This window comes from Varanus komodoensis, unplaced genomic scaffold (genome assembly GCF_004798865.1).
Source record: "Varanus komodoensis strain SLA01 unplaced genomic scaffold, ASM479886v1 scaffold38, whole genome shotgun sequence".
In the NCBI taxonomy this organism is placed as follows: domain Eukaryota; kingdom Metazoa; phylum Chordata; class Lepidosauria; order Squamata; family Varanidae; genus Varanus; species Varanus komodoensis.
The window spans coordinates 3,897,714-3,920,965 of NW_025335909.1; the positions used below are offsets into that span (position 1 = coordinate 3,897,714).

A 23,252-nucleotide genomic window follows, 5' to 3' on the forward strand; every position below is an offset into this window, starting at 1 on the left:
GATTGAAGTGCGGGCCCAATTCAAGGTGTTGGTGATGACCTATAAAGCCCTAAATGGCTTGGGACCTGGTATCTAAAGGAACGCTTGCACCCATATATGCCCTCTCGCCCCTTGAGGTCAGCAGCAGATGCCCTCCTCCGGGAACCCTGTGTGAATGAGATTAGGAGGGTGAGCACCCGGAGGAGGGCTTTCTCTGCGGTGGCACCCCATTTACGGAATGCGCTCCCCAGAGAGGTCCGCCTGGCGCCATCGTTATTTGTTTTTCGGCGCCAGGCTAAGACCTTTTTATTTAAAACTTATTTTAACTGTTAATTATTTATTAACTGGGTTTTTTTTTTAAGCCGAGAATGCACTGAGGGGGTGTTATTTATTGCATTACTTATTGTATAATTTTAGTATTTATGTGTTGTGAGCCGCCCCGAGGCTTTGTTGCGATGGGGCGGCATAGAAATGTTTTAAATAAACAACACTGGGCTTAATGGGACAGTGGCTGCATGTTCCAGTCTGCATCAGGGCTGAATCCCATCACTAGTAGGTGGAAACTCATATAACAGGCTCTGTGCATTTTTAAAAACAAAAACCCCTGCACCAAGAAAGCTAGCACATCAAGAGCAAGGCCAGACTCCCAGATGTGCTAGCTTTCTACAGGAGGGGAGGGGGTTCGTGTGTGTGTTTCATGACTGCCAAGAAGGCTTTAACCAGGAAGCCCCTCGCATTTAAGCCTTGTCATTTGGAGAATGTTTGTATCGATCACCCTTATAAGTGAGAAGTGAGCAGGACCATCCACCTCAAGCTTTCCGACATGCAAACAGAACAGCTACCCAAACACCCTGAGTCAACACCGTTTGGTGGCTTTTACCAGACAGTGCAAAACATAGCTGCAACTCCTCTCTGAAGCTGAAGGAAGTCGCACTGCACTCTGCTCTTGATCGCGGAGGCGTCCGAGCTGCGCCGGCTGTGTGGACGGGTGCCTGGCTCTGGGAGCAGAGCAGTCCAGCTTCTGTGAAGGGAGGGGGCACAGGCAGGCAGGCTGGGGGCTGCAGGTGGGGAAGAGACCCAGAGGGCGGTTTGCCCCCATCAGAGACAGTCTCACCTGGACAGCAGGTTGGACAGGTGTCCCACTTACCTTGCCACACTCTCCCTGCTCTGTGGGATGTATTTACTTCTGTTTAAAGTATACTGGGTTTCTTGTAAATATCCACACAGGAGCACACGTATTAACATATCAAAATAGTATGCAAACACCTGTCCCTCCCCCATGTGGAGTTGCATTCCCTCTTTAAATTAAATTAAAACCTGGGTTCCCCACGGCTTTTACAGAGGCCTCCTGCTTCTTACACAACTCACACGTGCCCACCTGGTGCCTTCCAGACATCATTCTACAGCACCTGTCATCCACAGACATCATAGCCACTTTTCCTCCGCAAGAGCTGAAATGCAAAGATATACTGCCCCTGGGCATGGAGGCTCCACGTAGCTTTCATGGGATCCTGGCAGACTTTCAAGCAGGAGAGATCAGCGTCAAACCCTTGGCCTATGACTCACCTGGGACTTTATTGCATGACGGCATGAATATGGCTCTTACCTAGTTTTAATGGGCACCCGTAGTTTGATTTTTGGGGTCTTTTCATAGTTTTGTGTCTTAAATTTTAAAACACCCCTGGGAAGGTTTCCCCCTAAAATGCGAGTTTCACATCTTCTCGGTCCTTCCTGCTGTGGGAGGAATTCTCCAACTGTTGCACTCTGGGCTTTTGTCCGCTTTCCTTGGCACCCCAGAGGTGGCAGCCGTCCAGAGCGGGGCGAGCGATCCCTGCACCTGCCTCTAACGTCAGCTGGTTTTTGCCTCGGCTGCAGCTGGCCTCCGAGGATTGCCAAGGCTTCTGAGATATTCATTAGCCTGGGCAACCCGCACAGCCATCCATCACAGGTAAGACCCAGGGCTGTCAAAAAGCGAGCAGATACGAGCCGCCTTCCAGGCCCCGGATCTAACATGTGGGTGGGAGAAGCTGGCACACACCAAGAGGGACACGAGGAATAGCAGCAGCCAAGCAGATCCTTCCCGATTCTGAGCCACTGAACTGTTGTCCCGATTCTGACAACTGAACCGATTCTGTTCCGCCCCCTTGATGGGGCTTGAAGTCTGGGGGGCAGGTGGATCCAACTACCGTTGTTACAGCTAAGCAGCCCCACAAGTGCAGGGGCCAGTCAAGGAGCTTCAGTCTACCCCACTTGGGAGCAAAGAGCGGACCGGATTCCAGCACAGGTTCTTTCGAACACGGCTGCGCCATCGTTCCAAGCAGGTGCCGGGCGAGTCCTTTTTGTGCCGGGCTCCGAGTGCTGCATTTGGGGGTCTGCCCAAGCCCTGCACTAAACGGGGCCCCTTCTGGCCGAAATTCAGCTCATCCAAGCCTGCTTGACAACCCTGCTTTGTTGTTGTGAGTCGTGAAGTTGTGTCCGACCCATCGCGACCCCAAGGACAACATTCCTCCAGGCCGTCCTGTCCTCCACCGTCCCCCCGCAGTCCACCTAAGCTGATGCCAACTGCTTCAGTGACTCCATCCAGCCACCTCATCCTCTGCCGTCCCCTTCTTCTTTCCCCATCTATTGTTCCCAGCATTAGGCTCTTCTCCAGGGAGTCCTTGCCTCTCATGACGTGGCCAAAGTATTTGAGTTTCAGCTTCAGGATCTGGCCTTCTAAAGAGCAGTCAGGGTTGATCTCCTCTAGGACTGCCCAGTGTGATCGCCTTGCGGTCCAAGGGACTCGCAGGAGTCTCGTCCAGCAGCACAATGCAAAGGCCTCAACCCTCTGGCGCTCAGCCTTCCTTATGCTCCAGCTTTCACAGCAACCCTGCTTTAAGCATGCCTTTAATTCCCTTATGGGCATCAGAGGTTCCAAGACATTTGCTGGATTGTGTTTTGTGTTTGCAAGATAAAGGCAGGCATCAGAGCAAAGGCAGGGTTTCCTTCTGAGTTTCTTCAGCCTCTCCTGACAAAATCCCATCCCATATTATTCTGGCCCTTGCTGTGGAAAGAGCGGTTTCTCTCCCTGCCTGCCCTATCCTACGCCTGAATCGTTGTCTCTGCTGCCCTCGTGTGGCAGCCCTGAGCTATTTCCCCCACTCCTATTTAGGGTCAAAATAAGCATTTGCTAAAGAAATGGGATTGTTCAACCATTTCTGCCTTTCAAACCACACTCAGCCTGCAGGGCTCCAGTCTGAATCTGAGCATGGATTTCAGGGAGACTCTGAATGCTGCCCCCTCAACACCCCCACCCCAGATTTTCACCATCAAAATCAGGGTTCCCCAACCTGGCTCCCTCCAGTTGGTTTTGGACCACAACTCCCTGCACTCCTGTCCACTACCCACTGGCTGGGGCTGATGGGTGTTGAAGTCCGAAAGGGTGATCTACAGCACCCCCCCCCCCCAGCAACATTTTAATTAGTCCCACAGGAAGGGAAAACACACATTCTAAGTAAGTGTTAAAAACACACTCTGGAGTTCACAGCTGCTGTTCCGCCTCCCCTCTGGGCTGGAGCAGGAGGGGAAAAGCGAGGGATGGCAGGGAAGAGCAGTGCCCGCGAGGCCCACACCGGCCTGCCTGTTCCTTCCGGGTGGCAGCAGCAAGCAAGCGGGCAATCGCAGGGGGCAGGAAGGCGTGCCACAAGGCCTCCCGACAGAGGCAGTGTGGTGTAGTGGTCAGTGCTGGGCCAGGACTCGAGAGACCGGGGTTCTAGTCCTTACTCAGCCAGAAAGCTCGCTGGGTGACTTTGGGTTGGTCACCTTCCAGCCAACCACCCGTGGTTGTTTTGAGGTAAAACGGAGAGCTGGGCAAACGCCCTTTGGTTTCTTGCAAGAGGAAAGATGTGGAAATAATAGTAGTAGTAGTAGTAGTAGTAAAATACTAATACTAATAACAGCAGCAGCAGCCTGGATCCAGCAGAGTAGTGGGCACTGGACATCACCCTGAAAATGCCAACAGACCAAGGGAGATGTAGGATTTAATCTCAAAAATAAAACAAAAGGAAACACTGAACTGGGGATACAGAATTCCTTGCCCCAAGCAGCCCGCCTGACTTCTGACTGGGCACAGTCAATCCAGGGTGCAAGATTCAGCATACCTGGTAGCTTACTCCACAACCCATGTGCCACAGCTGGACTCCCACACACCCACACGGCCTCACAGCCACTTTTTGCCATCCCGTTTCCTCATCATCTTCTTCCTTTGCTGCAGTTTTGGCAAGAGAATCCGCTCCTAACACATCCATTCTCCTCTCCTCTTCACCCAGGAGTGGTTGTGTGTGTGTGTGTGTGTGTGTGTGTGTGTGTGTGTGTGTGTGTGTTGTTAATGCCTAAAGTGAGTGAATAACCCCTAAGGACTACTTGCAGACTGTAGATGAGTCTTTATTCTTTTAACCGTCTGGGGTTGTAGAGATGAGTCTTTATTCTTTTAACCGTCTGGGGGCAAGGGAGTGAAGAGCCGAGGAAATCAGAGTGCGGCTCCTGTGAGTCTGTTGCTCAAGCTCATCAACTGAAAATAAAATTAAACACCAGGAAGAACAGAGGGAACAGGAAGGGAGAAAGAAAAACAAAGGCCGTTCGCTTCTCATGGAGAATCTGAAGCCGTTACCATCACGTTCCTAGGAATGTTACGTGTCGCTCGTTGAACAGTGCTGCATCCTGTGATCGGTCGGTTTGTTTCGCCCCCCCCCCCGCCCCCCCCGATTTGCATCCCTGAATCGCTGCAGCATCTTCCGGTCCGTCCGAGGCTCTCTGTCATAGCGGTCCGTGAACCAAAGACCCTGTCCAAAGGCCGGCCAGCGCCAGGCCTATGTGAAGTCTGAGGAAGGAGCGCACCGCAACGGGGACAGAGAGCGAGGAGGAGGAGGAGGAGGTGCAGGAGCAGACCTCGCTCTCCGATCGGCTCTCGTCGTGGTGCCCCTGCCTGGAGCGCCCGCCGGTCCGGGAGCTCTCGGCCGGCTCGGGGGCATCCGCCTGCATGTCGCCGCACACCAGCCAGTCCCTGGCGATGGACTGGGGGTAGCCCGGCTCTGCCTCCAGATTGCTGTCCATCACCTTCCAGTACTCCTTGCCCTTGAAGAAGTAGGTCGCTCCTGCAGGGGAGGCAGAGACAGAGCGGCATGACCTCCCCTGAGCTGGCGGCTCATGACCACGGGAAGGCCGCCCCTTCCTGGAAAAGGGAGCCCTCAGCACTGGCCGGCTCCTGCCGGGAGCACAGGGAAGCCGGGAGGAGGGGGAGTGGAATGGAGACTCCTGCAAGGGGGCACGGCTGGCTGGTGGGAGCCCCGCATGGGGGCATGCCGGGTAGGGCAGCCTTCATGGGCCCCCTTCCTCGGGGGGCCTGTCCCCCGCCCGGCTTGCCCCGGGGGCGCCCAAGAAATTCCCCCGAGCACCTGCCCACTCACCGTCTGACCACCGGGTGGCATCGTCCAGCCTGCTGGGAACCCCCTTCCACAGCATGGCCTCCGAGGGATAGCCCGGGTCCATCCTGTGCTGGTGGTCGTCGTAGCACCAGTAGAGGTGGTCCTTAAAGAAGTAGGTCTTGTCGTTCTGGGCCCAGGAGAAGGCGGCATCGATGCCTCCCGGGGGCAAGCCGAAGTCCGAGATGGGCCGAGGATAGCCTTCTTCCACGTTATTGTCCTTGAACACCCAGTACCTGTTTCCTGGGAAGGAGAAACAGGCCGGTCAGCAGTGAGGGCTCAGGGTGTCCCCACCAAGGGGGCCATGTCTCCACTCTGGCTTTTCACCTGAGCTTTTCAGGAGGTATCCGTGGTGCCAAATACCACCTCCAAAGTTTCTCCACCACCCTGAATAGCTCCTCAAGCTTTCTGGTGGAAGCCCATCGGTTGTACTAGTGATCGTCAACTCTAAAATCACCACTTCCCAGGAAAAGGGAGTGACTGACGGTCCAAACGAAAGCAGAATTTGCAGCTTGCAAACGGATGGCTCGCAGGGCTGTGCGTGTCTATTTTGTGCCTTTTTAATTCATTTTATAACGGCAATTGCCATTCTCCGGGAGCCGATTCTTACGCAGTCAAGCAGGACCATCCGTGCTCAGAAGTGACAGGCAAGCAGATTTCAGGGAGTGATGCAAAAAATATTTTTTTAGGGGGTAGCCTTTCGAGACAGGTAGGGTGTCAGAAGCATCCTCATGAAGACCAAGAATGCTTGGTGGGCCCAGAATATTGATGGACTGTTTGGGAAGATGCTTGCCCCATAAATCAGGGGTGCTGGCGGTCAGGCATAGGCCGCGCCACTATGAAAGGCACACCCCATGCCGCACAATTTTGGAGCGGCGGTTCTGGCAGTCCTCCTGCATTTAACCAGTAGAGGGGAGCATTGTACAAACAATGGGGAGCAACAGTTCTAGCACTGAAGCTGACCCGAAAATTGCTCCATGCTCCAGTGCCCCAGAATATCTGTTCGGGACAGGCCTCACCTTGCCCCCCTCGATGCTCCTGCCCCACTGGCTCATTTCAGAGGGGAGCCGTGAGGGAGAGAAAATGAAGAAGCCGTTTCGCAGTGCACTGGCTATTTTGTACGGGCACTTTCTGTCCCAGGGGGTGTTTTGAGAGGGTGGCGAAGGAGTATCAACTGCGCTAGTGGCAGGTGGTGGAAAGGATGGATCGATGCATCTGAGGAATGGCTGCTGGTCTCAAGGTTCTGTGGTACCTCCGGGGTTAAAGGCAGCGTGACTGTGCACACCTATTCTGGTGCACCTGCTACACTCCAGTCCTTGTTCTTGGGTTTCTTCTCCGTGTGAAGACTTCCTCTGATCTCTCCCGACTCTCACACCGTGGGAGGACCTCTCTGGGTTCTAGCTCTAGTGTGATGAAGGCATCGTGCAGTGTGAAATGAGAGCTTCCATGTTCCAGCTGCGGCCTGAATGCTGAAGGAGCATTTGGTTCCAAATCCAAATATGTGGAGGGTTTTTTTCGGGGGGGGGGGGGAATGGGGTTCAGAACCATGGGTCGCTCCTTCAAAGTTCAGACTAAAACACAGTGGGGATACACCACCCCACTGAAATTGGAACCGGATGCTCCCATGGGCAATAGGAATAATGGCTCCTCCACTCGTCTTTGCGTAAGCTGTAAGAAGACGCTGTAACCACTTCACAGCGGAGTTGCTGGAGCCAAGGAACAATTCCCCTGCCATCTGCAGAAAGGCAGGTCTGGATTATGTTGAATTCCTTCCCTAATATTCTCCTGCATGAATTTTCCCCTTGCCCCCAGCAGGCGCACCCTGAGCCCCCTCCAGAGGTGCCAGGTGGGGACAAGCAGCCGGAAGTGGAGAGCTCTGGGGAGGGAAAGCAGGCCCCACTTCAACCCATGGGAGACACTCAGACTGCAGGCGCTCACCTTTGAAGAAGACGATCTTGTGGTCATGGGTCCGTTCGTACACCGCGTCCACACTGTCCAGGTTGAGAGGCAGCCCCCGCCAGAAGCGGTGGATCTGGGCCGGCTGCAGGGAGACCAGGTGCTTGTTGCGAGTCAGCCTCCAGAAGTATTTGCCTGGGAGGAGAGAGGGATTTTCTCGTGGGGGGAGAGGCATCGTCTGAATGGAGCATGAAGGAGGTTACACTGGGCCACTGTGAAGGCTTCCCTCGCCGTGTTTGAGTTCCTCTGTACCATGTGTTTATTAAACATTATTTCTGCTCTGGTTCATCTCCCAGGGCTTTCGGGGTAAACCCAGCCAGTTCTCTGCTGCTTGTTTTTCACTGACGTGACGTGCTGCTGTCACGTATTCGAAAGTGTGTTTTCGAGTACTCCCTCAAGCTCAAGGCAGGAGACCTGCCACCTTCAGGCAGGGGAGGGAAAAGGGGGGCTCCCTCTTGCCTTCCGGGGGAGTCCCGGCCATGCCTCTCTGCTTCCCATCCAAATGCATCCACATCGCCAGGCTTCCCACCTGCCCCTGTCTGGGAGCACAGGGCAGAAGGCTCCACAAGGATCCTGCTTGCTTCAATTTCCAGTCACGTGCAATCATGAAAATCGAGGACGCAGATCCTATTCATGCAATTTCCTATTTGCTTTTAAGAACAAATGCCAATATATTTGCAAGGGGCTTTGCCTCGCCTTCAGAAGCCTGACCCAGTCTCCCTCCACTAAGCTACATTTTCCTAATCTGCTGCCTGCATTTTTACCTGCCTGCTACAACAACGATCAGAAACCCATGCTCAAGGCTGTGCAGTGCAGTGGTTAGAACGTTAGGGGGATCTTCAGTGCCCAGATAAATGCAAGACCCATACCTTCCTTAGCTCAAAGGTCAAAAAGCTGTGCCCGTGTTCGAGATCTTCGGGTCTCTTGGTCAGGCAGGCAAAACAATTCAAGGCTGGCCAGATGGGTTGCGAGGTGAGTCTGACCGGATGTGGTCAGGCTGGCCACATACTAATTGTGAGTGTCGTGATCAGAGCCCTGCACTGGGACTCAGGCGGTCTGGGTCCCAGTCCCAGTCAGTCATGCCTCTCACTTCGGGTCAGGCACTGGTTCTCAACCTATTCTACCTCGCAGGGTTGTTGTGAGAATCAAGAGAGGATCAAGCATGCTGCTCTTTGCAGGGAAGGCGGGATCTAAGAAAATACAAACAGGGAGGCCTGCTCTTTCGCCCTCCTGTAATGTTAGTTGGACGATGACCGGAGGGAGGGCCTTCTCGGTTGTGGCACCAATGGTGAGGTCAGGGGGGCGTGGAGCGCCACCCCCAGGGAAGGCTGGCACAGCACCGGATCCACAGACTCCTTCTTTCAAACAATGCCTGTGCCTTCCCGCCTACCTGCCTGCCTGCCCTCTACATACACTCCTCAACCCGATATTTTCAAAGCAGTTTTAAGAAATTCATATGGCTCCAACCTGTTTCCTTCTATTATTTCGCCCGAGTTTAATCACGTGGATGTACAACCGAGACTTGCAACAAGCACGCCATGCGCCTGCTCAGGGCTCCAGCCAGCCAGCCAGCGAGCCATGCCTGTCCTAGGGCACTCCATTACGCCCCCTGCCAGCCATTCCACAACAGCGCCGCCCCACCTCCTTTGCCCCGCAGGCCCAGTGACAGAGACGGAGACTCGCAATCGGCCAGAAGTGAGTGTATACTGTCCCCCAAAGCAAGCGATTGCTCCTTATGTGCAGACGCACGGCAGAAATCCCAGAGGGGAAGAAACGCGGCAGTAACTCAAGATGGTATTTCCAAATTTGTATGCGGGAGAGCGTGGCTCTTTACTTCTCCAGTTGCAACAGCTGGAGAAGTTGTCTTTAAGAACTCATGGAAATTGGATCCTGGCCCAGGGCCGCAGGACACAAGACTTCCAGGCCTTCAACATCTGCATGGCGGTTCGGCTCCCCACCCCCCCACCCCCAACGCCCAACACCCAGGACAAAGCCATTAAATTACCATAGTAAGGATTTATATCATAGGCTGGTGATTATGCGCCACTTTGCATATTTGTGCTCTATGACACCAAGAAATGCATGAATAATGCATCGGAGTGCAGTCTGGGTAGCAGCAATTATATCTTCATAAAAGATGGCTTGAAATAAAGGATGGAGAGAGAGGATGCCCCAACGTTTGAATCTGGTACCCTTTGCATGTTTAGGGGAAATGTATGCCATCAGGTAAAGGTGGCCTTTGCTTCCCCGGTGAAACTTGCACTAGAATAGGGCCATGCTTCTCACTGGCACTTTTGGAGGAGGGATCCTTCTTGATTTTTTTTCCCAAATGGAATTTTGTCAAAGTCCAAAGTCCAAAGACTCCAGTGCTAATTTGTTGTAAGTGCCAAAACCACGGAGAGATGCAGAGCCTGGGGTACAATGCTCGCCTTGCAGGGAAAGGTCTCAGGAAGGGCCAGAAAAGACCCATGCCTGCGATGTGGGAGCGTCGCTACAGGTCAGGTACCTTTCTTTCCATCACCTGATCATTGATGGATTTATAGTTATTTTTTGGTGGGGGAAATTTACTTCAGCTTCTGCACATGTGCACTTTTCCACAAGGCCCCTTTTCCGGATGAGGTGAGAAGGAAGAACAGCTTGCCCAGAAAGTTAGGTGCAAGACATGGGGGAGGTTCTGAGTTCTATTCCACCACAATTTCCTTCTGAAGCTGCGGGGTGCTGATCCCTTGGCCCATTTCATGGAAAACAGGAAGGAACAGAAAGAGAAATACTCATATTTTGGGCAAAGCTGCAAGGCATGGGAGAAGCCTGAGACCCACGTTTGTGTTAGAAATACCTACTTACCTGAAGGTACATCATGCATGCTTACAGCAACACTCACCCACAGAGTCTGCTGGGTGTTAGTAGTCCCCCTAGACAGATGAATTCCTACAGGGCTTTTTAGACTCCTAGGGCAAGGACCTGTCCTTCCATACAGGGCTGACAATTATGACAACGGATGATTACTACTGTTGTAACCACCATTAATATCCTCTCCTGCTCCTCCCTGGCTGGCTTTATGGAACTGCCTTGCTGTTGGCCTCAGTTTTCCCACCTGCAGAATGGGCCCAGCCTCTCATCAGGATTACTGCGGCGAGGCACGCGCGAAGCTTTGAATGCTGAAGGCACCACAGAAATGCTGCTATTCAGAAAGAAGCGGAGCAAGCTGAGACGTAGCTGCGAATGAACCTTTTGCAGGAAGATGATGCCTTGGCCAAGCAAACAGTGGAAGCCTTCCAAGATCTGGCTGCAAAGAACTCTCGTAGGAGAACAAGCGGAGGCGAAATTGGCTGCCCCAGTTGAGGAAGGCAGCTCTGTGGACGCTTAGCCGCAGCATCCGCCCCGCTTCCTGGACATGCCCTGCTAGCAGATGTTCGGACATGTGAATCCAGACGGGCCACACCATTAAGGAGCATGCCAGGGCGACCCCCGGAGTGGGGAACGCATTCAGGGTCTCATCTGGAAGGACCTCTGCTTCAGGAGGCTCATTCGGCCGGGTGCAGCCGTGGGGTCCTCAGAGAGGCCCCGGTGGTACAGCCACTGGTCTCTGTCCACTGGTGCTGCTGAGAGGTGGAGACCACCACTGAGGGCGGTCCCTGCCTGCTATCCCAGCAGGTTGCACAGACGGGGTGGAGGGCCATCCCCACAGTCTTGCTGGAAAAGTACTTATCTCTTTCCTCTTCTCACCTCACCTCCTTTCCTTCTGAGTTGTGTTTTTCACATGGTAACCCTGTGAGCTGAGAGCTATTTCTGTTTTTGTTTGAGCGCACGTAAGCCTTCTCAGGAACAAACCTTCCTTCCTTCCTTCCTTCCTTCCTTCCTTCCTTCCTTCCTTCCTTCCTTCCTTCCTTCCTTCCTCCTGAGTTCTAGTCCCTGCCTGGCCTTGAAGCTCACTGTGAGGCTTTGGGGAGCCACTCCCTCTCAAGCTACCCAACCTACCCTGCATAAAATGGAGAGGAGACGACTCTCCCAGGCTACCCAGGGTCCCTTGCAAGAGGTAAAAAGGTGGGCGAGAGGCGCAATGGAACAGCAACGCCAGTGATGATACCAGGGCAGCAGAGAATCCAGAGTGGCTGCCCTCCTCGCTCTCTGGAGCTGGGGGGACCTGTGCACCACTCCTCCCTCTAGAAAGAAGCTGTGCAGTTGGCCGAAGCTCCTCGGGACGCTGGGCTGATTCCGCCTGCCCGGGAAGCCACCGCAGAGGTCCCCCGTTTCTCTGCTCAACCAGCCAGTCCTCCCGAGCTCCGCCATGCTCCTGTTGGCTCGACGGCTCTGCCCTTCCCTCTGCCTTGCTCCCGCCTCCCGGTTCGTCCTTGGCAACCTGACATGCGGTTCATTGTCCGATCACTCCCCGTTTCCTGCAGGTGGTGACTCCTACGGGGATGAGCGTGTGGGGCAGGGGGGTCCGGCTCCCCTCCCGCGACCCCTTGGGCAAAAGCTAGACCTCTTCCAGGGGGCCCGGGACAGGTGTGTTTGCATCATCTCTGGTGGGTTCCAAAACAGCACCATCCGAGGGGGAAGAGGCACAGGCTCACCTTTGAAGAAGAAGGCCTCTCCGCGGATCTGCGCCACAGCGTCAAAGTGGGTGTTGCATCTGTTGGGCACGTCTCTCCGGAGCCTGGTGGATGGAGAAGCAGCGAGGATGGGATGGCCCGTCAGTCAGTTTGCGTGGCTCCTCTTTCGAGCCAAGGGCTGGTGCCGTCCCGGAGCAGCTCTCGGCGGGCTGCATCCCAGGGGTGGGCAGGCCAAAGGCAGAGAGGCTGAAGCACCAAATACCCCAGGCAGCAGCTTATTTTCATTTGAATTCATCCTGCCTGATGGATTTTGGGCAGGATGGATGAAGAGCAATGACTATATCCCCAGGAAAGGCCACTGGGTATTGATCAAGCAGATAAACGTGGTCCCTCATTCAAGCTCATAACTCAGTTAAAAAGAACCAGGTAGCTGCGATGAGAAGGACTTCTGTCCAGAAAGCAGCTGCCAGTCAGAGCTGACAAAACCAGTCCTAGACAGACAGATAAATTGGCTTGGTACAAGGCAGCTTCCAATGTGCTCAAAATGTCCCCCTGGTCCTGCTCAGTCATCCTCTTTTAACGAAAGGCAGCTTGTCCCAACCTGGTGCCTTCCAAATACTTTGGACTACACCTCCCAGCATTCTTGATTATGGGTGATGCTGGCTAGGGTCAATGGGAGAAGAAAGAGAGAGCATCACATGCTCAGTTGATCTGGAGGCTATTCCCCCACCCAGCCTAGTATCAGTGGCTCTTGGAAAGGGTTAACTCTGGCTGTATCCAAGGTCCTTTCTGTCCATCCTTTCTCTTATTTTTTTATTCTTGGTTTTTGCACTGAAATCTAGCAATTCTGGGAGAGGCCACATTCTTGGCATTGCTTCGAAGGGTCTTAGCCCACATGTGAGGAATAACCTTGCTTTGCTTTCACAACACCCCATCCTCCCTCTGCTCGAACGTTCGCTCCAGTTCATCCCAAGACCACCCCAATGCTGAGCCCGCCAATCTAGGCCCAGGCCTGAAAACAGACAAGCTTTGATGCTCTCGCCCAGCTCCCATCTGACATGCCGTCCTTGGAAAGGCACCAGGGGAATCTCCGCCTCAACAGAGGATGACGAACGCAGCAAGCGGGAGATCGTGCAGTTGTGAGGAAGGAAGGAACAAGCCTGATTAAAATTTCATCGAGGGTGAGTTCGCCCAAGGGTGACCACTAACTAATTTTCCCCGTTGCGTGCGGAGCGAGCTTCCCTGACACAAGACGACTTGAGGGCATAATGAAGAAGCTGAATCTGCTGTCTCTGGAAGGACAAATTGTCCTTCTGCAGACCGCTTTGTTCAAAATTGCAGAGTTGGACCTTCCACCAGGAAAACAAGAGCCAGGGAATAACCGTCAGTAGCCAACACCGACATCTTCTGGATGTCCAGCCAACCCTTCCCTTCAGTTTCTGAATGCATTCGTTGTCATTGCTTCTTTAGGGCTTTATGGAGTCATGCTATTTTATTGCTCCTCGTTTTTAGTTCTAATGATAATATTTTCAAAAACTGTATCCGCAGTTGTGCAAGTGCTTGTTTCTGTGCATGGGCACTTTTGCTAATGCACATCAGCACAAATCCCCCTCCCATTTTGCGGTGAGGGGAAGGACTTTTTAAAAGAAAGGTGTCAGGGAAAAAAGATCCTATGGTTCCCTAGACAGCATCTGAGAGGCCACAGGAGATTCTGAATTCCCAGAAACAGAGCTCCGATCTTGGAGCTGGGGACCCATGCTCCATCGGACCACGCTGGAAAACTGACTGTGGAGAGAGCCTTTCCTCCCCTCCAGAGGGCTGAAGCTAGATGGCCAAAAGCAGCAGGCTGGGAAGAGCGAGGAGCTGGCAGTTGCTTCCTCCAGTTCCACGCTTTGCACGAGAGCTCAAAAGCTGCCAAGACCAGAATCTTAGGGTGCATTTGATAGGATTGCCTGCTTAGAAATCTTTAAAAAAGCTTTGACTTGATGATGATATTTATTCGGTAATGTGAGAGTGTTGGCTGTTGGGCGGTATGGAAATGAAATTTTCCTTTTCCTCCCCCTCCCCCTCCTTCTGTATTTATTCTACAATTCAGTTTCTGGACTTGACGTTCATTTCTGCTCAGGTTCTCCCTGCCGGCCCCACAAAGAAATACGGGCAAGGTGTTTACAGCTGAGCTCAACTTACGGGACAGTGGACCGATTTTCGGGCAAGTCCGGCAAGACGGGGTGGTCATCTGTTTTGGAGATTTCGGGTTTGGCTGTTGGGGACACAGACTCCCGGACCCCTGTGTGCAAAGACAGGGAAGGGTTAAAACTTATTCACCCATGAAGTGGGGTGCAGAGCTTCCAACCAGGGTTTTGAGGGGCTGGTGTTCTCCTGCCATGGTCCCTTTCATTATCACCATGTCCTGTCCTGCAGAATGTCTACTTCTCCAGGTCGGAAATTTAACAGGCTTAAGTATTCCCAGTGAAAGGCAGAGAATGCTGCAGCAGGTACCACTGGATGGCACAGAACTCAAGGGAGGCCCCTACAGGAAAGACTCAGTCTCCTGTCATTTGTGCCACCCCCTGTTGGCTAAGGAAGGGAACTGCAGGCAACCCAAACTGGGGCACTATCCCAACCGCTCAGAATCCACCTGCGACTCAGGTGTTACCAGGAAGCCCATTCCATGCCTTTACTTGATGCTTTGCGCTCCCTGCCCTCTACTCACACCCATCTGGAGCTCCCCATTGGAAGATGCTGCCAGCCAATCCCTGCTGTGCCCTTGACTTACTCCCCGCCTCCCATATGTCCATCTGCCCTCCCAAGAACATGCCGACCTGTAGGTTATCTTGGCCGAGTGCTGTCCCGTGTGCGGCAAGTCATGACATGACATTCTCAGCGAAGAACCTTCAGGATGGACTCCACCCAGGCTGGTCCTCCTAGGCAGGAAGGAGCCCATGAGGACTTCCTCCCTGAGCTTTCCTTCCTCCCTGAGCTTTCCTTCCTCAGCAAGATCTACTGCACCTGAGCTCTTGCTGTATTTCCAGCCTGGCTCCTTGCCCCAACTTCTGGTTTGCTCTCACTGCTGCGACATCCTCCATCTGGGCTCCCAGTCCATTCCACCCCACCACCCACAGCCCAGCCTTGCCATGTGAGCACTGGACGCCCACTGGACACTGCTATCAACCAGTTTCTTCACTGGGGCTTGACGGAGGCCACTCAACACAGGCACGGACGAATGGAGGCTCACCGTACAGCTGCCAGATGCGGACCTTGTCTTCGTAAGGAAGGTCATACTTCAGGGGGTCCCCCACTGGTCCCTGGTAGTACGGCCTCATGATGGACTCTATGGCTGATATGTGGGTCAGGCCAATGGCATGCCCAAACTCATGGACTGCCACGGCAAAGAGGTCCATCCCGTGGGCATCTGGAAGCAATGGGTGGGGATGAAGAAACAACGACAAAGCTCATTCTGTGCTTTGTAGCATCAGGTAATCTATCATCTCTCTCTCTCTCTCTCTCTCTCACACACACACACAGAGAGAGAGAGAGAGAGAGAGAGAGAGAGAGAGAGAGAGAGAGAGAGAACATAATCTGCTGCTGCTACTCCGGTCTTTTCCTCCTTGTTGTAAGGTATGATTGGCAACCTTATGCCTGGTTTCTGTTAATTAGGAAAAGAAGAAGAAGAAACAAAACAGAAAGCTGTTTGAAGACCACCTGGAGGCCAGCAGGGAAGTGGATGGAAGCAAAGACGCCAAGGAGACCTTGCTCCTCCTCCTCCATCAAAGCAGAGAACAGGGGTGGCCTTTGATGGAACTCAGCTTTGTGTGCTCTCTGCATCAAGGCTGCTCACATTTCTTTGATAGCATATATTTCTGAGTTCCTCCCTCTGTTTTGGTTTTGATGATCCACTGACACCACCCATAAACAGAGCTTCAGTTCTTTAACTCTCCCTCTTCTATTACTCGTCGCAGCAGGATCTGGGAATACGGCATTGTCTTCTTCCAGAAGACCCCGTGCCAAACTGACAACCTTGGAAATGTTTTTGTGTTGCCTGCCGAGGTTGGCGGGAGAGGACGAAATGAAATCAATAAAAGATGAGGCACCAGAGAACGCCTCATTTTCGTATGCAGATGGAGCTTTGCTTCTTGCCAGCTTGCCCCTGGGAGATGCTGTTCCCTCTCAACACGGCCACTCACAATCCAAGGCCCTGGTTTGGATATGTGCAGATTTAAGGTACGAGTATGTCACACATCTCCTTCTCTAAGGGGGATGATGTAGCCAAGCTCTTCACAGAGCTATTTCTGGCACATTGCTCAACTTAATGCAGCCTTCCATCAATCGCCTCCACCTGCTACCCAGGCCTCTGGCCCTCTGGCTGATGGAAGCATATCGTTAAGATATAATTACTATACTGCCCTTACTTCCCTTCTGCAGGGAACCCAAGCTGGCGCAGAGGGTTCCTCTCCTCTCCCTTTTATCTCACAAAAACAGCCCTGTGAGCTGGGCAAGGCTGAGCGCCATGACTGGTTCACTGGTTCCATGGCTGGGCAGGCACTCGAACCCGCATCCCTTGGGTCCCGCTCCCAGTCCTAACCACTTTCCAGCACTGCACACAGGAAAATGTGCAAGCAGTCTTCTATCGCAACGCTCAGTAGCACGTCCTACCAGGAAGTTAACCTGTAACATCCAGGATGATCCATCCATCCAGCCAAGTGTGGGCTGATGTGGATGGAAAGCTCTCCAGGCTTCGCACAATGCCAATTCCATCTTCCACAATGGTCGATCTGCCTCCCCTTCACCCTTTTCTTGCTCCTTCATTGGCACTCTGGAGGGGAAAGGGGGACCCCCGTGTATTTCTGCTACTCTCTCCCCCCGACCCACCTGACGATCGGAACGTCCAGTATTCGTCGTCATCAAAGTGAGTGTCCCCAGCAGTGTGATGCTCCCCAGGGAAGAAGGCGTGCGCGACGGTGCCTCCGGGGCCATCAAAGGGGTAGCCGTCATCATGGTCCGTTTTGGAAAAGTCGATCTGGATGTCCGCGTTGTTGCCCGCCACCTCGTGGAAATTCAGCGGTGTTATGTCACTCCACACCTTCAGGGCGTAGTACATGAGGGCACGGACGGTGTCGTGGCCCAGATGAGATTCCCTGGGGAACGTTCGGACTCTGCAACGAAAGAAGGAAGCAACGGTGGGGAAAACAGCCTTTCTTCTGACAAGCGGGCCAGGCTTTCTTTTCTTTCCTGTCTCGCCATCGGGGCCATCGACTTTCCTACAAGGGCCATCGTTTGGTGATTTCCTAGCTTTTGTGCCGCTTCTTTGCCACATTCAAAAGCGGAAATACATGCACAAGAAGCTGCCCGTGCAAACTGGGGGAGTCTCCCCTTCATTACTCTGTGCAGGCAGTGGAGAACAGACTCACCCTCTTTCCCTGTGAAGCTGAGAGAGCAGCAGCGATAGTTAGTGTGAAGAGGACGTGCAAGAGAGAGTTTGACGGGGAAATAGTTTGCATGGAGGGGACTGGCCACTGCTCCTCTTCCTCACCCCCATAACACTGCTTTTCTGACCAAATGCATAGCCTTCCAAACTCAGCGTGAAGTAGGAAAAAGAAAGGAAAACTTCAACAAAGCACTGCGAGATATTTCCCACATCGCATCTCGTTTGACACCATGAAGTAACTTCGAAAATACTGTGAAAGATCTTTCTCCCCGCTTTTTGGTGAGTGTGTCTTTTGCTAGTTATCTACTTGTTACAGCCTCCTGCTGAGCCCTTTGAGATCGAAGGCAAGAAAGAGAAAGAGGGCTGAAGTATTTGATGGAGAAATGAACAGAGGAGAGCAGCTGAAAATCCACACTTGACTCTGAAGGGACTTGGCAGTCTGCACGCCAGGAGCAAAGCGCAGCCATGGATGACGAGAATAGCAATTAGCACGGAGTCTCCTTCTATCTTGGCCCGTGCCAGTAGTTTTCGTCTTCGTGCGATAAAGCCGAGGGACCCTTTTCCAGGGACCTGTTACTTTTAATCTGGTTGGTGCGTCGGAGGAAAATCCAGTTATCTCCCAGCACCACAGGCCTGGAGCTGGTTAATAATTTGTTTGTGCAAAGCCCGTGAGTCGAATTGGACCAATTTATTAGTCTGAAGCATTAATTAATGAAACCTCCTGGGATGCGCGGAGGGCGGTAAGTGCTTTGTTATCGTGACGTGCAGGTTGGTGCTTTGTTTTCTCTGTCACTGATGACATGAGCATAGCAAGGCCTTCCCGGCCCCTCTCCCCGGGAGCCACCTGACCGTCCACCAGCCCCACCTCAGGACCGCCTTGCCGGGGTTCTGTAAAAGAACACACAGCCATGGGTGTCTGCGGAAGCAAGCGCAGTGGCAGCTGAACGTGCCTGGGTCCCACACGGGCCCCTAGAGCTCTCCAGGGGGCAGTGGCCTCTTGACCTGTCCTCACTTTCTCTGGCCACTGAACCTTTGCTGGCTCCTTGCAGGTTCCCCTCCCACCCCCCGCCTACGAGGTGGGAATATCTGCCCTGAAGCGAAGCTGGTGAGAGCAGCAAAAACCTCATGCCAGAACTTGTTTTCAGGACTGCAGCCCCACCACAACTGGGATGTGGCCCTGGAAGACTCCTCTGAGATGGGACCTGGTGCTCGGGGTGGAAGAGGCCCAACAGTCTCGACGCGGAAGATGCCCATTCGGCCTTTCATCCCATTAGATGCCAGATTTGGCGACCCAAAGCACCCCTTCTCAGGGGTGTCAGCATTAGGAGGGGTGTAAGAGGACAAATGCCCCCAGGGCTGGACCCCCCGAGGTTGCTTGAAGAAGAATTCCTTCCCCCATGCTCAGCATGGTTTCTTTCTTATCCTCTGAGTAGGTGCAGGACGACGTCGTAAGTCCTGCTCAAGGGCTGAGTGTGGGCTGTTGCTGAACCACAGGCTGCTGTTGAAACATGGATCATCTTACCGATCGAACCGAGTCGTTCTAACAAGCCACTGCTTCCCATGAACAACCCAGGAAAAGAAGACAGGTTGCTGGGTTGCAAACCCTGGTCTTGTCCACCACGGTTTGTCATCTCAGCTAGAGTCAGGTCATGGGATAAGCCACATTTCAACAACCACCCACGCCTGTATGGACCCCGTCTTGGTCTCAGGTGTCCATGGCCTCCCATCCGTCAGCCCATGATAGAGCAGGCTGGAGAAGAGGGCTTTGGCGTTGAGGGTCGACGGAAGCCAGGATTTTCCGAAAACGGGACAGCGGCCTGGTGCTGAATCCGAGGTGCCACCATTTTAACAGAGTCAGAGATGGGCGTTCCGGTGAGTCTCTTTCAGTATCTGCTGCCTAACAAGGTGGAGAAGCTACTGGGAGGATTCAAGCCCATCGTCTGCCTTCTGGAACTCTGCCTGTGAGTCCGGGTGGTGCCGCGCCCTTGGGCTCTGCCTCTACCAACATGTTTCACAGCCCTGCACTCCTTTCACACCCCTGCGGAGGGAACAGCTGCCACAAACCGGCTCCAGAAGGGCAGCGGTGGCCTGACAGCCCTCCTGCGCATTGCGCCCGTGTACCTGCCTTGTCCTTTCACGTGTCCCCCGGGAGGCTCCGCAGCAGCTGCTGCAGAGAGAAAACAGATGTCCAGGGCATTTTGAAACTATTCGCAAGTTTTCTGGCTAGCGTGGGGGCTGCTTCCTCACGGATGCTGCAGCCCAAGGGGAAATGTATTGCAATGACATGCGAAGGTGCCCCAGAGCTGGGGCAGAACCTTGGCATGGGGAATTCCGCCGCAGGGCAGAATTCTTTCCGGCTGCGGAATGGGGAGGGGGAATTCTAAGCCCCATGCCCAAGAAGGGTGCAGGCAATCAGGTGCTCAGGCCCACAAGACCAAAAAGACAACGCAACACATATTCGCGTGTGTGCCTTCGCTGCTGTCACAAGCCATCCAGTCCTCCCCAACCTCGTGAACAAACACCCTCCAAGATCTCCCGTCTCTGACAGCCCTGGGTTCGCTGCCTCATCTTCCTGCCCCACGGTAGAGAGACACCTCAACACCCACCCGCTCCAGCAAGCTTGCCAACAAAACTGGATTTCAACTCTGCTGAGAGCAATGGAGAAACAAAAACCATGTGCCTCAGTTTGAAAGCAACATCTGCAGCCGTGCTGAAGAGCAGAAGCAGGGAGCACGAATTGTTCTGAACTCATGCTGAGTCTGAAGGTAAATAGAAGGAGGTCAGCAGAAAGTCAAGTGTGCTCTTTGGGGCTACGGGCTCCCACGGTAGCTGCCCTCCTGATCTCCTTCAAGGATGGCTCCCGGAACAGGAGCTCCAGCTCAGGTCTCAAGGGGTGGGAGGATACCATCATCCCCAGCTGCTCTTGCGCCTCACCCTCCTTCACCGGGGACCCCTGGTGGGGTATGTGCCGCTGCCAGTGCCCACGTCCACCCACCTTTGGAGGCTGGCCCTGGGAACAAGCCCCACAGATGCGCCGTCCAGTGTGACGAGGGCACGGATATCTATTTTATGCTGCTTGCACTCAGAGCAGGGACAGATGCTCACCCCAGCAATGCCTCCTTGCCTGTGCATTAATCCTGAGGATGCTGCAGGAGAAAAGGATGGCCCGGTTTGTGGCAGTTTCTCAGTTACTCCAAAGAAAGCAGATGGCAGAATACCCAATTATTTCTGAGAAATACTGCCGGCCTCCTATTCATGTGAACAGTAGGGGGTGTTTGCTGCTCCTCGCCGGGACGCGGTGCCCCCCCCCCCCGTCCTTTGCTGTAAGCTGAACTGGCACTCCAAAGCAAGCTGAGAAGCAGTGGCCTCGGGGGCTCTTTTGGCTCTGAACGACTGTTCAGATTCGATGATTTAGAAACCGAGAAATAAGTCCTTTCATCTAGATCGACAGCATCCTGGGAGGTGGCTGCAGGAAGACGTGCAAGTCGCTGGCGCAGGATGCTGACTCAGCTTGGAGGGCCAGGAGGATGTGACTCCGGCTTGCTTCGCTGTATCCACGCAAAGGAAATTCGGCAGGCAGTCTTATTTCTGGGTCATTTCTTGGGGAAAAGGGGGATTAACCCTTCCCGTACGCTCCAATCCTCGCTGTTCATCAGGGATGGGGTTTTGGTGTTCTGGCAGATGGGTGTCCGGACTTTTGCCTCTGTTCATGTCTTTGCAGGAAGCCCTGTTAAAATGCTGTTCAGCATCTCAAGGTGCCGAAGCGATTGCTCTTCTAAGGTCACTCCGCTCCTTCCCCAGGATCGCTACAGAAACTGCTTTCAGTGGTTGGAGACAAACCAGGACACCTCAGGGCTAGATCCTGAGGAGAGCTCTGGGAGAAAACTTTACTCAGGACCAAGGAGTATGTGGCCACTAAGCACAAACCAAGAGGCAGGGCTGAGAAGCTCGCCTGCAGCCCGGAGCAAAGGGCGAGTCATGAGTGGTGGATGGGCAAGAGGCAAGGCTGAGGAGCAAGCCAGGAGTCAGAACTGAAGCTCAAACTGGGAGACACGGCTGAGAGGCAAGCCAGGGCCCAGGACCAGAGGAAGAACTGAGAGACGAGCTTGAGGAGCAAGCCAGGACGTAGGGCTGAAGGCCACAGTGGGATGCAAGTCGTTTCTGAGTGCAGACCAGTACAAGCCAAGAGGCAGGACTGGAAGCATCTGACCTGAACTGCTCTTTGACAGAATATCCAAAGTGAAAGGGTGCATAAACACGTGCAGTAAGGGGAAAGAACTCTCGGAAAAAGCAGTAGGTCTTTTCCAAATGCTTGTGGTGGAATCCCATAATTACCAAAACCAAGTTGAGCCAAGGGAAGTTCGCTCCTCGTTACTGCAGAACCACGCTGAGCAAAGAGAACCTCGACTTCCAAAGGCCCTTGCCTTCTCCTCCAGACATGCAGAGTGGAGGAAAGCGCCACTGGGAGCAAGGCCAAGTTCCTGGTTTTTTTCCCAAAGAGCCAACATTCAACCAGCAACTTTCATGCCTGGAGTCCTTTCCTCCAACTTCTCGGGTCCACCTGTTCCCCAGATACCCACAGCACAGGGTGCTGTTGCCACACCACTGGATTCCGGAGAGTTTCCAGCTGGGGTGGCTTGCTCTACAGAGCCCCCAACTTCCAGAACAGCTTTTTCCTCAGGGAGACCAGCTGATGTGCTTGTTGAAAGGGCAGGTGGAATAAATCAAGTGCAAGCCCCAACTTAATGGATCTCAGCTCTGAGAACCTACTGAGGAGGTGTTTTTTCCCAGCCTTGGAGGACCATTGAACAGAGTGCCCTTCACTGGTCTCATGGCTTTTACGTAGCACTAGACACGTTGAGAACATCCTAACAGGAGAATAGACTTGTGGATTCCAACCCACCCATTGAAGACTATCCATGTCTGCCCTGTTTGTTAGATGCTCCGAATTACCACCTGGGAATCTGGATGCTTGAAGATCTCATTTAGTCTGAATTTCTGAGCAAAGGGACCAGGTTCAAGCTTTTCAAGGGAAGTGCGGTTCAGAACACGCCTCTCTTATCCCTGGGTTTTGTGCTTCAATACATGTAGTGGAGAGCATGGTTTCTCGGACCTCAAGCAGAGGTCTCCCGACATCCCCTGCTAACCAACCCTTTTACTGTGAACTTCCCACAACCCCAGAAGGGCAAAGCATTTCATGCCTACCTCCATGATAAATTCCTTTTGTTCCACTTTGTCACTGCCTGAGCATGCCGCTTCCTTCTTGACTCTGCTTCCGCAAGATCAGGTAAAGAGCACCGCGGTGTCTTCATCAGTTTCAGAGTAGCTTTGTCTATATCACATAAAATAAAATAAAATAAAATAAAATAAAAAGACTGCAAGAGGCAAGCTCCTGAGAAGATGTGGTTGGTCTTGGAGATATACACCTCCAATAGTTTATTACACCATGACATTTTTAAGTCAGCTTTCCAGCTGGCTTAAAAATAAAAGAAACATAAAATCCATTTAGAGATGATGTGAACATCAAACCCAAGTCAAAAGCAACATAAAATATGTTGAGAAGTAAAACTCAGAGCATGCCCACCCAAAAGTTAAACACACACGGGTGTGCACACAGATTAGATGATGGAAACTTTTAACACTTTTTTCTGATTTTACGATACTTTTATTGCATTTTATTGTCTGTTTTATGGATTGTTATAAGCTGCCCAGAGAGCTTCAGCCTTGGGGTGCTATGGAAATTAAATTAAGAAGAGGCAGAAAATTGAAAGGGCCAGAATGCTTGAGTAATTTCAAAGCCCTGAACAGCGCCAAGGTACTTCTTCTACGGAGTAGCTCCCCTCTATCCTGACCGTAACTGCTCTGGCCACCAGGGAGCGG

At 53.0% G+C, this 23,252-nt stretch overlaps 1 protein-coding gene across 1 annotated transcript in view; it reads right to left on the minus strand.

The window, feature by feature from the left end:
• Window positions 1–4,401: 4,401 nt before the first annotated feature.
• Window positions 4,402–23,252, minus strand: part of MMP17 (matrix metallopeptidase 17) — an 82,539-nt gene continuing 63,688 nt past the window's right edge. Inside the window, exons 3-11 of the mRNA XM_044440940.1 lie at window positions 22,578–22,704; window positions 16,817–17,100; window positions 15,183–15,359; window positions 14,135–14,234; window positions 11,969–12,051; window positions 7,377–7,529; window positions 5,424–5,681; window positions 4,855–5,111; window positions 4,402–4,455 (exon numbers count right to left, since the gene is read on the minus strand). Coding sequence (XP_044296875.1) covers window positions 4,402–4,455; window positions 4,855–5,111; window positions 5,424–5,681; window positions 7,377–7,529; window positions 11,969–12,051; window positions 14,135–14,234; window positions 15,183–15,359; window positions 16,817–17,100; window positions 22,578–22,704 — 1,493 coding nt within the window. The remainder of the gene's footprint in view (window positions 4,456–4,854; window positions 5,112–5,423; window positions 5,682–7,376; window positions 7,530–11,968; window positions 12,052–14,134; window positions 14,235–15,182; window positions 15,360–16,816; window positions 17,101–22,577; window positions 22,705–23,252) is intronic.